A 14,403-nucleotide genomic window follows, 5' to 3' on the forward strand; every position below is an offset into this window, starting at 1 on the left:
TTTCAATCAAATCCTCACGTTTTACGAAAAGGTCTATTAAGAAGCACAGCAGCGTACATCATAAACCAAGCTTTCACTTAAATGGTTTTCTAGAAAAGATCAAAAAGGACTTAGGACTCTTCAAGGAGAATTTATTTGTTTCATGGATATTTTAGATGGGCAAATCCTGTAGCCCTGAATAAAACAAAAATATTACAATTGAGATTGAGAGGAATAACTAATGATCAAGACTTCAAGCCAAGAACTGCATGAAGACAACTGAGAAACTGGCTGTTGCCTCAGTAAAATACAAGGTACCACAAAACCACTGAGATGGGGGAAAAGTAGAAATTTCTATCCTTCCTCCCCTCCAGGAGGCAAAAAAGACATGTTTATCATCCCAGCTCTCAGTGGAGTTTTGGAGCAAGAGAAGAAGTGCAACCAGATTTTTGGGTGCCAGTCAGGGCTTTTATGCTTCTCCTCTGGCCGTTCAGGTCACCTTTACCTATGTGAGAGGGGAATAAAGCCCACAGACGCTTGGGTCCAGCTGGCTGCAGATATCCTGTGTCTGCTGCTCCAAGAGATGCAGAGCAGAAACATTTGTTAGCACCTGGACACTTCTGCTGAACATGAGACCCTACCCTATCTCTGCAGCCCAAGAAGGCTCAGTGGACAGCTGTGCCTACTGCCATAACTCTTGTGATGGGAAGCAGTGCTGATGTCATTTGCTTCAGGACATGAACCTTTCTTTTCCTGTCTTCCACCTCTTCCTGCCCACTCACCAACCCTGGTGGCAGGCTCTAGTTTTAATTCTTTTCCTGGCTCCCCAGGGAAGACATCTCTTGTTCATTAAGACATACCACTCCACATTCTTCTTACTGTCTCATTTATTTCTTTCTCTATCTCATGCAGAAGATAAACCATGTGAGACCTAGAAATGCTCCTTGAAGAGACTGAAGATCACTGGACAAACAAGTGCTGCTCTAACACCAGTAGATTAATACCACATAGCTTCCTCAACAAGAGGGAAAAATCAGTGTCCCACAGATCAGGTGGGAAAAATGAACCAACAGACAGAAATTATAGAGTTCTCTGTAGATACAGGAGGGGAATCAGTATCAGCATCACCTGGGTTTCTGTCAAGCAAGGCTGGGGTGGAGGGACACATGACCTTCTGTGGCCCTCTGCAAATACATCTTTTACATCAACTTGGCAAAATGTCCAAAATGTTTCCTAGGAATACTTGCAGCTGATAGGGTGTTGAAGGAGGTAAACAAGTTGGTGACAGTGTCAATACAGTGGGCCACAAGCAAACCATGAAGCGCTGCCAAACCCAGGTGTAGAGAGAGCTCCATACATCCAAAAGGCTCCTTCACAGAGACAATAATCCCTCTCTGCTTCTTCTCTGCTTTGTTCCTGAGCTTGTATCACTCAAACTCTCCATCTTGTCAGATGGGTCCCACCTGTTCCTAGCAAGTCTCAGTCCTCAAAGTGGGTTCCATAGTTGTTGCCTGATTCCTGTTGGCACGAGATGTGCAGCCAGGTGTTTACCCATTGAAGGTCTTTTCCTTCCCAAGCCCTTCCATTTATCATGGAGACCAGGTATTGTGAGCATAATGGCTTAGGTCATGTCAACCAAAAAACACACTGTTTATACACACTGTTAGTTTAAGCTCAGTACTTCCAAACCCCCGGACAGAATTCAGATACACAACCCCCTTTCTTTCCAATAGAATTTGTGGGGTTACACTTTGGCAGAGTTGAAAATACTCACACACACATAGAACAGAACACATGGACACAAGTATGAGGACATCTGAGAATGTCACTGTTTGTAGTTATTCTGTAAGCCCACTGGGACAGATACCTCATCTCTCAGTGGCTTCAAAGCCAAGTAGGATTCTTTTGTACACTGTAAAAATAAACAGTTTTCTATGAAGAACTGCTGAAAAAGGCCCTGGCAAACTGCACTAAGAATCTTTCTGATACTTGCAAGTGTCACTGGCAAACTCATTTCTATAGTGGTTTTCTCTTAAAAGGGTCCAGTAACATTTTCTTCTTGTCATGGAGTGGCATTTCCATTCTAATGAGTTACTGCTTTTTAGTAGTTGCCTGCTACCTAGTGGTTTACATATACCATTGGCACAAGTAAAGAAGAACTTTTAAAGCACGACTTCCAGATAAAATGAGAGCATGGAAAAGTGCTGAACCATGGTCCTCTTTTCTTCCCTGTGCTATTCAAGCTCTCTTTTCTCTCTATCCTTCCTATTTCCAGTCTTATCAGAGGGACAGAATTGTTTGGCTTGGAAAGGCCCTCTGAAGATCATTTAGCCCAGTTTCCCTGCTCAGGCAGGGTCACTCAGAGCAGGTTACACAGGCATGCATCCAGGTGGGTTTTGAATATCTCCTGACTGGGAGACTCTACAACCTTCCTGTGCAGCCTTTGAGTCTTCCCCCCCCCCCCCCCCATATTTTCCTGCAAAAAATCCCCTCCAAACAAGCCAACAACAAAACCCTCTGGTCTCTGTAGATCATTTGGCCCATGCTGCTTGTCACTAACCAACAGTCCTGGAAGGGAAATGCCCAAGTCAGGCATATGCATACAGGCACTACGTGCCTTGGAAATAAAAACCACAGCAAATAATCCTCCCTTAAGGTCTCCTCTCTACCAGAGCTGCACTCTCTAAACAATGGGCTGGGAAAAAGGTGCACAGCACTCACTCTTGCTGCAATTCTGTGGTGGCACATTCATTACAGATTTCACAGAATTATAGAACAGCCCATGTTGGAAGGGACTTCAAAACACCATCTGGTCCAACCATTCATGGAAGAGGAGCCTAGATGAGATTATCTAGCAGCCTGTCCAACTGCATCTTGAAAACCTGTAGTGATGGGGACTCCACCACAACTCATGAAAGGGTGTTCCAGTGAATGATTGCTCCTAACGTAAACAATTCCTTTCTGTCAAAACAAAAGCTCTCCCAGGCCAACTTATACTTGCTGTCCCTTGTCTTATGTGCTGGGATGACTTTATGGTGCTTGTATCCCCAGTTGTTTGTTCTGTTTATGCTGGATATTAGGTTATGCACAGACTGGTTCTGAGAGCAAAGGGGGGAGAGAAGAAGTGTGGAGTTGGTTATCAGGGACTGCATTTGCTCTCCCACATCCTTCTCCTGCACTGTGCCGTCTGCAGCATGGACAGACAGTGGGAGAGAGCTCTCCTTTGCTTTCTTTTTAGCTTTTTTTTTTTTTTTTTTTTTTTTTTTTTTTTTTTTTTTTTTTTTTTTAGCTAGCTGAGGCAGAGAAGTTCCCCAGACTGTAGTTTTTATTTTTCTAGGAACTGTTCAAACCTGCTCCGGACAGAAAACTCAGAAAAACACTGGGAGCTCACACCTGTGGCCCACCAGGGCCTGTGACGCTGCATTCCAGCACCAGAGGGACTGATAAGAGACTGAGTGAGCTGATCTACAAGCAACAAAAAGGACTTTCTGAATTTGCCATCTCTTCAAAACAGCAAGAAGTTATACTGCTTAATATTATTCATTTTTTTAGGCTTGTGAATACTTTGCTTGTTAAATAAACAGTTTTGTCCACTTTTCTCCAAGGAAATATTTTTCCAAACCAGCTGGGGGAGGGGGCACTTGAATTTGCTTTTCTAGAGGGACCCCATTTGGAGGTTTCCTCCCAAAATTTGCCCTAAAGTAGGACACTTTTCCATGCGGCTCTGCAGGAAGACGAAGACAATTCTCTTTTGGGAATGTGGCTTTGCAGAACCAGTAGCTGATGCAAGCAGTACTCACTCTTTAGGAGCCTTCAGGCACTGGTGGAACCAAGATATTTTGAAATACAAGAAAGGGCATGGCCCAGTGGCTGCACCATCAAGAGATGATGTAATGGGATGTGACATTGTGGAAGGAAATTGAAGTCAGAAGAAGGGTGAAACACATGTAAGGGGTTGAAGATACCACACAAGCCACCCAGTGCCATCTGCTGCTGTCTGGAGATAATGTGAGCTCTGCAAAGGGCGCTACACTTGGGGGTCTACCTCATATAGAAGGAATGGCAGGATTGAGCTCAGTGCTGCTCCATCTGCATCTGGAGGAGAGGTGCAGCACCAAATCCCACTGCTGATAACAGCAGCCCTATCTCTGTATCCAGTGTGCCCACTCAAGTGGCACCAGATCCCTGGTGACACCATAGCATGACTGATGCTAATAAAGGTAGAGAAATTCAGCAGAAATTAAATATAGTCTTTTTCATTTGCAGCAGCATTGCTGTCGCTTTCTTCATGTTCAGCCTTATTGTGGTATTCTTTTGCCACATTCAATTCAACAGTTTGTTTTCCACTATTTCCTTCCTCACTGCCTACTTCTTAATTTTCAACATTGACTTTTGTATTTGAGCCAGCTTTGCTGCCTTCTTAATTTCCATCCTTGTTGTTGTCTCTCTAACCTTTCTGCTCAGTTTCTCCAGCATGGAATTGACTACAAGAGAAGAAAGTACATCAGGTTGGGGTTTTTTCACTTTCACCCCTACTGAATCAACTCTGCACTGTTTTGGAAGAGCCTTTAGCAATGCCAGCTTGCACAAGGAATTCAAGAGGAAGTAGTGATGATTCTATTCATGACTAGGGCTGCAGAGAGTTTTGATTTTGTCTGTCCTCATGACTGTGGATTCCTGTTCTGAAACAGTCTGCTCAGTTGGCCTGAAGTCAAGGGGAGATGGGGCTATAACAAATCAGCACCTTCTGAAAAATAATCAGATTGAAAAGAGAAAGGGTGAACAAAACAATGACCATAATCCCAAATCAGAAGCCAAATTTTAAAGCAGAACTTTTCACCTTCCTATTAGCTTCCACTTTTAAAAATTGATGAGCTTCACAGGGGCGTTGTTTTACCTGACATAACCTTACTTGCTTTGCAACTATCATCTCACGGTATGCAATGCATTTTAAAAGGGAGCTTTGGAAAAATTAGGGCACTTTGCAATGTGACAGACCCTAAAAGAAAACAGTTGTGCACAGAGGGGGTACTAGAGAGCTCAGCTTGGACACTTGAGCTATAGAAGCTCTTTAAGAATGTAAATTCAGAAACAGAATGCTGTTTTCCTTAGTCTTAGCAACACCTTGCGAGAAGACTTCATTGAACTAAGAAATGTAAATGCTACTTCATATTTAAATAGATGCTGTGCAATGGCTTTGTTGTTAGCACTGGTACTTCTCTTTCTTCAGATAAGTGCTGGTGGGCGATGGGTATATGAAATGGTACAAGCCTTACTTATTTTCTTTTTTGGTTTCATTAATATCAATAAACCAACTTGACAGCCAAACAAAATACCCACCACCTTTGCTTTGCCCCTTGCTGTCTGGATTTTATAAATGCAATGACTGTTACTGTCCTAATAGCCTTGAAGCCTCATGTCAGCACTTACAATATCAGGGTGATACCAGGATAATGTTTTGGCAGAGGAACAGCTTTTCCTCTGTGTTTTATTAACTGTCTGTTATTAAAAAACGTGGAAAATAATTGTTTATCAGTTCCATACCAGTCCGTAATGGATCACCTGTGTATCACATATGTGATGGCGAAGAATGCAAAATACGTAAAAGGTCACACATTAATAATGACATCATTCTCTTCACCTCCACTCTTTTCCTCTCACCAATGCTCAAAAGATTCACCACCATGTTCCCGAAAATGAAAATGTCCAGAGTGTGTAGGCCAGCAACTGTATGTAGACAGAGATGGGTTCTCTTTAGAACACCTGTATGGTAAGGTCCTCAGGGATTAGCCTAATTGCATCACTGAATCTAAAGTCTAAAGTCTAAATGAACTTTTAGATTTGTATTAATATCAGGATTCATTATTTCCTCCAACTCAGTCCAGGAATTACTGACTATCCTGTGGAGGGTAGCAGCATCAGTAGCCTGACTGCACCGTGTTTTTCTTTGCATTCCTCTGTGACACTAGTGAAGAAATAATCAGCAAAATATTCCAAAGGCATTTATTTCTTTCTTGCACATGAATTAAAAATAAAATCTTACAAAATATACACATAATGAAATATATCATCTTAATTCGTACATCAAGTATTTTGTAATGTAAGCTAGAAAAATAGAAATTTCATTTTGGACCCAAATAATAATCTTGCTGTATTCCTAAAAATGATGTTGAAATAAATATTTTTTCCTTAAAAAGGGAAAGTGCACATTCACCAGACTAACAAAAATAAATAAGTGCAAATTCCTAAAACAGGCATTCAGATTACATTTCCTTTCATATATGATTTTTAAACAGTTAATAGTTCAGGTTTTTCATATTCGGAAAGAGAGATGAACAGAGTCAGTTGAAAAGAAAGTTGAATAAGCTATTGCCTCTGTCCTGGAATTTAGTTTCTAGCAAGGTCATAATAAACTCTTATTGGAGCTCTTCTTTACTGAAAGTTATGCAAAATTTGCTAGAGTTGATGTAAAATATTTCTTTACGTTTTATCTAGAACACTTAAAATACATTCAAGCTTTACCAACCATTTTGGTTATTTGCTGTAAGCCTCTGTGAACTGGGGTCACAGTCGGAATTTACAGAAGTAAACATTCATTCTGTTCAAAATCCTGTCAATTATTAACTTTAAAAAGTTCTCCAGGAAGGAGTTATATATTAATAGTAGTTTGATACACAGGTATTTAAGAACATCAGACTGCATATGACACAAATCACTTCAGGATCTCATTAGCATCCACTTTCTGCATGTTTTATGTAGACTCAGACTGACATTTTGGTTGAAGCTCACTCCACAGAAAGTGCCACTTACATTAATAAATAAAGGATAATTAGGTCTTTTTTTTTTTTTTTTAACCTGAAAGATTACCTAAGTTTTGGTTTAGTTCTTAACGCAAAATGTGCATATTATTTTATATATGTTTGTAAGGATTCGATCCCTTAGAATAAAAGAAGTAAAATAAAAAAATACAGCTTTTCCATCTGCTCTTCTGAACACACAACACTACCTGAAGCATTAGCATTTAAGAGTCACACTGTCCACACAACCTGAGCCAGGTGACACCTTCTGTAAAACAGGTCAGTGTTGGACAAAATCATGTAAATCAAACTCAGTGAAATTACTTAAAAAAATTTAAATGTCCTATAAAGAGTCAATATTGGGGTTTTTCCCGTTTTGGTTGATTTCATGATTGAACATTTGACTTCTCATCCAAAAAGGCCACTTTTCTGAATTTGGATAGATTTTGAAAAAGAAGAAATTGCATAAAACATGCTATACAAACATATTTTGCTGTACAGCTTCTAAAACTTGTAATTACAGTCACTAAAATCATCCAGTCTATTAAAAAAATGAGTACAAAACATAGAAAATCAAGTAGTTAAGACTTGCTCAAGGATGCAGTTGGTCTGATCTTGCAAAATACTTGGGCAGGTGCTTAATATTAAGCATATGAGTCATTGTGCCAAGAGAGATTTTATGGTGAACACTAATGCACAAATATTAGACTGGCCCTTCCACTTCAAGATAAGCATGGACGTAAGTGCTTTGCTGGATATGGATCAGGATGCTCAGCACCTAACAGGGCTGCAGGCAGCGATCCAGCAAAGCACTTACCCACACGAACAACACGGCTGACTTTAGGATCACTGCTCATGTGCTTAACATTAGGCATGCTCGTAAGTGCTTTCCTGGAAGGGCCCGATAGACCAATCGTGTGCAAGCTATAAAATTTGAAGCAGAGTATGTTTAACACACCGCATATTTAACAATGCTAATCTGCTGAGATTTGCTCTTTCTTGGAACAGGGCATGTCCGATGTCAAACATTTATTTTTCAGGAAGTGCGTAAAAAAAGCCGTCAAAAGCAGCTTTGTGATTATGGCGAGTTACAATAATACAAGTGAGTCTCCTTAAGCTCCTTTCATTTCTTCTTTGCACATCTTTTCTCAGGCATCTACAAAGGAAAGAGAAAACCCTAATCAAAAAAATTATTTTATTCAAATAACCATCCATGCATTTAATTTTGCCCCAATAAACATCACGTCAGATGCAACTGAACACCTGAAAACAAGCACACTGAACCCTTCCAGATTTCACATCTGAATGCAAGTTCTGCCAACAATGCCACCTCTTCCACTGAAAATATTCAAATCACCAATCACTTCTACAAATAGAACTAAGTTTATTACTTAAGACTGAAAATGATGTGCCAGTTTGACCCTTAAATATCCCTAAGTCAGTGCTTGTATTTCCATGTTTTCCATGGAAAATGATGTCAATCCATTTGCTATGCAAAGTCTAAAAAAGTGAAAATGTGAGAGCTGTTTAATCCCAGATAAACAACTATAAAATCATCACAGCTCATCAGATATTTACATGAACATGTAGAGATGTCATGTTAACCCAGAAAAAGAAATAAAGTAAGACCACATTTCTATAACAGCCCTGGCATATTGCTCCATACTATGCTAACCAAGGAAGAAATAGCAAAGCAGCACTTCATAATGATCTACTGCTACTGCTGGCCAGGCAGGGTAACTGTATTTAAATCCTCATTGTGGTAGGAAATATTGTTTTATGCACTTGGCACCTTACGCTCTTCATAACTTCTTACAGATACATGTTGAGGAAGTTTCAAAGTTACTAAATGTATTTCTTGCTTTCCTAAAGGGAAAAGAGTTTTTGTTTTCACGTGAAAGATCTAATGGTTTTTGGAAATAGCTTATTTTTCTTGTCATGCACAAATTCCTAGTCAACCAAAAGCACAGTAACAACAATAAAATTACTATTGTGGTAAGTTACAGCATAGCTGAGAGCTGAAGTCGAGATGTGGCACTAAAGCAAAATGCATCCCTGCACAGAGGAAGAACTCTAGACTTAGTCCTTGAGCACAGCAGCAGATGTGAAAGCCATGCATAGAGCAAGAAAAAATAAAATCTGGTACCCCAGATCAGAAGTCAGCACAAAGGCCTCTCATCTGCATCAGATTTGTTCTCTCTCTGTCCCAAATTCTGACCAGAGAAACTGGAACTTTTTCATAGAAGGCTCTTTAACAGCTCAACAAAAAGGTGTGCTTGCAAAATTTATTTCACAAAACTTTTGAACTCTTAAAACCCAAACCCCTAAAACTAGCATATTTAAGAGCTAGCTTAAATAAAAAATCTAGCCTATCCAGAAGAGCTTCTACTATGTATCTGTTCTGCCCCATAGCTCCTGTTTCTAACATAATTCTCTCCCATTCTTGGTTTTCCAACAAGCATGCTTGGCTGTTTTCTCAGTGTTTTCTAGAACTGGCTTTTCATTAATAGATACAAAACTCCTTTTTTCTACCAAAACACTCCCTAACTTGTTGCTTACTGCACAATACTTCTCCATTAACATGACAGAATGTGCCTGTTATTTCTCTTTCTTTTTTTCCCATAATATCATCCTGCATTTTTGATGGGTGTTTTTCAAAATTGCCATCACTTCGGCACCCTTCTACTCACATGAATTTGGGAGGTTGAATGTTTTTTGGAATTTAACCTTTCCACATACCTACAATTGCTCGTTCTGGGCTCATCAAATACTATTTATTATCAGAGATAATAATTCTGTAGATTTCCAAGTATTTTCCTCTATCTGGAATTCCAACCATGCTGGCCCTCTGTGCATTTGCAAACTACATCTGACACTTTGTAAAAAACATCAGTTTGAAAGGCACACAAAACTCAACAAGATCTACAAAACTGCACAGAACACATGGCAAGGCTTCTCTTTCATTTCTGGCTGGAAGAGAGTGCCACAGAGCTTTTAAACCTAACAGACACCATTGTAATCCAAGGGTTGTAAATGACAGCAAGTAAGTTTGAAGCAGAAAAATGGCAGTTACTCAAAAAGGGGGAATTCCTAATTTCTCTGAAACTCACATCACCAAGGGATACAAGCAGATTCTCTACTGAGCTGAAGTAGCAAAGACTGATGTGTTTTAAGAGCGTCTTTCAAAAACACACATTGTAGTTGATCCACAGTAATGAGACAGCGCAACAACTGATGGATGACATTGATTATGGCGCAGAATTGGCTAGATCGGTACAAATGATCCCAGTGACTCCATCTCTTTTTCAATTCTGTGATTAAGGGAAGTCACATCATCAGCAACCCCTCTAAATACACAGGAATACTCTGTAATGATGAAAGAACAGAGAAAAGCGTGGGTAGTGCATTTTAAGTAACAGTCCTACCTTATGCAAAACTTTGTAAAACTAAACCTTATCTAAGACACTCATACTCAAGCTTTTGAATCCAATGCCAAACAGTCTTCTTAAAAAAAAAAAACCCCACCCTCTGCCTTTAAATCAAATTTTCCCTGATTATTTTCGTAAGGACCTCTTGACCTTGGAACTAAACATAAAAATATGCTATATTGCTACGTGCTAAGAGATTTATCACGTAAAGCCAAAGAGATGCCAGAACTCTTTAAGGATTGAAATTTATATACAGGAAAATACCAAAACCACCTAAAAAATGTGCTGAAACCCAACCTAGCTTTTGAAGCATACAGCAAATACAGCAAGCACAAGTTTCTTACACAAAGCACTTTATTGCATTACATGTACACTGACATTCATTGCCATTTGTTTCCAGCATATTGAAAACAACCCAAATCCCAATACAGAGAGTATCCTTGCCTCAATAAAATACCACCACTGACAATGCTTACATCAGCACTTATATTTGGATCAAAATAAAAATGCAATGATGCCATCCTACTCTGACGTAACACTGGGTAAAAAACTTCAGAAAGTTTGAAAAAAATAAAGCTCCTTACGAATTTAAGAAAAAAATCATCAAAGGTGGGCAAGTTTTCAGCCTAGAATGAAGTGTAATGGAGAAAACTTGGTGGGCTTGTCTGGGATTGCTCTAGAAGGAGCAGCAGCACAATACAGTACCCTGCTAAGCCTTGTTTCTAGCTCACAGCACCATGTTAATGCAGCTGAGCCATCTTCCCAATCCAGGCTGGAAAATCAAGTATCATGGTACTGCCTTGCCTCACTAAGCCTAATAGCTCTGTGCCCTGCCAGCTCTCAGACCTCTCCATCACACTCCACCATGTACCCAGACATGCCCTGCATACACTATACTAACAAAAAACTCCAGGAGACATCTTTGAGTTAACATAAAAATAACCACTGTATAAAATTCTTTCAAGAACAGGTCTTCATTTTGATGTTTTAGGTTTGGAGCTGAAGAAAGTAGAAATGGATTTCATTCCACTCTTATCCACTTTGGCCAGAGCCTTCTGTGCTGCAGACATCTTGGTGTTTGCCTGTGAGTGAAATGATAAACAGAAACAGTTAAATAAACAGCAACTCCATAGGGGGGAAACAGATGCTACAAACTCCTAAATACAGAAGTCAAGCAGTAAGTTGAATTGCTTTTTTAGTATATGGCCGTAAAGATAATGTTATGCAGGCTTTGAATCGTGGGAGAAAAACATTAAAAAACAAATTTGAGATTATTCAAACTGAAGAATACTTGTCATGAATTACTTAACCTCAAACAAAGACAGAAAACCAACTACAAGGAGAAGGAGGTGAAACATCTCTCCTTTCTGCAGAATGAGATATCCCAAATCAAACGTTTACTTTGGGATAATCCCTGAGTGTACATTAACAGGAATAATGCATGCAATAGAACAGATGCATTCTGTACCCTCCGACTCAATCTCATGATTATGCTGTCAGCAGGCTGAATTACAGACCTGCATTACAGATGATGAATAATTCACACTGATTTACTATCAAAGACTATGCACAGTGAAATAAAGGGAAAAGAGATTAAGAACTAGGAATGAAGAAGGTAACTAACGTTTCCAAAGCACTTTTGAGGCCACTGGGACAACTTCCCAGACTTCTACACCTAAAACACATTTTATGAACCACATTTTATAGAGCTGACCTCTTTTCTTTCTTGTATTTTAAAGCGTTATGTTTTAAATCTCTAGCTGCTTTCCCTATTAAGAAAACTTTGTATTGACCTTTATGATACCCCTCAGTCTGCAGGACTTCCCAGTAACAGTACTTGGGATTAGCTAGATGGTTATGGATACGATGGAGATAGGCAACAACTGTATGACTGTCTGTGTTACTTTACAAACAAAACCACTGCCAAAGTATTTTAAAAAGAGTAGTATACTGTACAGAGTCCAAGAGCTATCTTTTCTTTCCCAGATTCTCTCATCAATGTGCATTATTACTTCAGAAGTAAATCATATTTAATGGTAAAATGAATTATCTCTCCTCAGTTTATGTCTATCTTCATGCTAAGTTTAAAAGCTATAGCATATATTGTGGGGAGGGGGGAAACATGCATATTTAAACTATTTATCATTTTCACTTAGGGGGCAATCCTCTTACTTCCAAATTACAATGTGGAATGAGTACAAAAAAAATCTGGGGTTTTGGGGGGAGGAAGGAATGCATCTGTCACCAGCTGCTTCTCTTTGCAAAGGGATAACGAGTAGTCAGCATTAGACTGAAGGTCACAAGACCAGCACAGCGGGCCTTTTTGGTTCCCCACGGATTGGAGGAAGATTCATTTTCTTTCAATGTTCACAGAAATAAGCCAGTACAAGCCTCACAGCTTTGGCAGACATAGACAGGATCTATTTCTTTTCACATCTCTGTTGCTCTCCTAGGAATAGTACAGTGGCAGGCACCGCTGGACTCAGATTTGGATTGGCCTCCAAACATGCGTTGGAGCTGGCAATCAGTAAATTCTGTGTTGACTTAACTTCATTAAGCTGACATAAGTAAGTGCACAAGCAATATTTCTAGGTAAAAATAAAGCCTGTCCTAGCATCCCTTGGAATTTAAGTAAATGTTGCCATCTTAATTTCTTTTTTGAAAAGTTACTGAAATTCACCAGTTGCTATCACTAAGCCATAGGATTTCTCATCTAAAGATCTCAAAGAGCTTTGCAAACATCAGCCGAACATCTTAACACGTGTGTCTGAGTCTGTGAGGCTCACTCAAATGTTCACTGCTGAAATACAGCCCAGCAGCAATAGTACAAAACAGTTCAGAACAGAAATTAAAACTGTCACATTAAACCTGAAAGAAAAGTTCAAAGAGATACAATTAGAGATGTCAGACAATTTTGTATTTGTTTTGTATTTGTGATGTGTTTTGAAGGAGAAAGTTAAGCGTTCTGTGCTAGTCATCTACACTTCAGCAAAACATGTATGAATGCAAGGCTTGCTTACCTTCTTGGTTTTCAGATTGTCGCTGTTAAATTTAGTATAGTCTTCTTGTGGTTCCACAGGGACATCTGACAATTTCCTTTTCTGAAATGTTAGAGTGAGGAAGTTGCTCTGTCAACCACTTTTATGATGTACACACATGGAAGTTCAAAGCTTTGGCTTTAAAACGTAACCATAGCACCAAAACAGGACTGGAAATCAACTGAAGAATCTGCAGCAAGAGTGGAAGACTTCTGTCTGCAATTGTCTTCTCTACATGTGAATATAAACCATCTTTACAGCATTCAGAAGAGAGCATTCAGTGTCAGGGGAAGGATTTTCTTCCTAGCCTTCTGAAGGATGACTGTTAGAAATCAGCCATGATTGTGACTTTGGTGTCAGTCTATTTAGAGAACTTTCTGGAGCAGCTGTTGGAAGTCAGTGCCTGACAGTCAAGGAACTGTGGTGCTCATGATCTCATGGACCTGTGCAGCACCTCCAGTGTTGCAGCTATCTGCCAACACATGTGGATTATCTCTAGTCTGTTTGTTTGTTCACAACCTTAAGAATTAATTAGTTTCTACAGGCTGCCAACAGTGAAACACTGCCATAGCTCCACTGACTGATTCATCACTTGAATCCAACAGTACGTTATGGAAGTTTGACACTGCACGTGCTGTGTGCCTTCTAACTTCAGAAATAATGCACATGAAGGATTCTAAGCACTCCACACGATCAGGCTGTAAAAATGAATATTTCTTTCCATAAACTGTGAGCATGTGTTTAGTTTAAAGGTGAAAACTTTCTGGTATGTTTCCAAAAGGGAAAAAAAAGTATATAGTATTTTACAACACTGTATTTTTATTATTATTATATATCTGATATTACTACCCTGTCCTTAATATCCTGTGAAATCTAGACTGTGGCCTTCCCAGCTTTTGTGCCAAAGAGAGTGATTTTGCAAGCAACTTGGATGGTACCATACATTTTAAGATCCTGTTTTATTCATTTTGTTTATGGTGCTTCTGATATCTCTCTCTCTCCCTCCCCCTCCCTCTCTGGCACAGAAGCCAGGTCTGCAGCCTAGATTTCTCAGCTCTTAGAACCAGATCCAGCTGAAGCCTTTTCTTTTGATTTCAATGGAATCTGGATCAGCCTCTTTAGGAGGCTGTTTACAGTGCTGTGATTACATTTTCAAATGAC

The 14,403-nt window shown here is 39.5% G+C and overlaps 1 protein-coding gene across 4 annotated transcripts in view; it reads right to left on the reverse strand.

Annotated features, from left to right (window-relative positions):
* Nucleotides 1–6,093: 6,093 nt before the first annotated feature.
* The window catches only part of RNASEH2B (ribonuclease H2 subunit B), a 43,124-nt gene continuing 34,814 nt past the window's right edge, over nt 6,094–14,403 (reverse strand). For 2 of the 4 annotated variants that reach the window (XM_041467077.1, XM_041467076.1), the window contains exons 10-11: nt 13,225–13,305; nt 10,541–11,286 (exon numbers count right to left, since the gene is read on the reverse strand). In XM_041467077.1, the coding sequence (XP_041323011.1) occupies nt 11,179–11,286; nt 13,225–13,305 (189 nt within the window). In that variant the 3' untranslated portion in view covers nt 10,541–11,178. Of the gene's footprint in view, nt 7,933–10,540; nt 11,287–13,224; nt 13,306–13,328; nt 13,433–14,403 lie in introns of those variants that run through there. The other 2 variants (XM_041467079.1, XM_041467078.1) reach the window with 2 other exon arrangements.

Source organism: Pyrgilauda ruficollis, unplaced genomic scaffold, assembly GCF_017590135.1.
Source record: "Pyrgilauda ruficollis isolate IOZ18807 unplaced genomic scaffold, ASM1759013v1 scaffold20, whole genome shotgun sequence".
Classification (NCBI taxonomy): domain Eukaryota; kingdom Metazoa; phylum Chordata; class Aves; order Passeriformes; family Passeridae; genus Pyrgilauda; species Pyrgilauda ruficollis.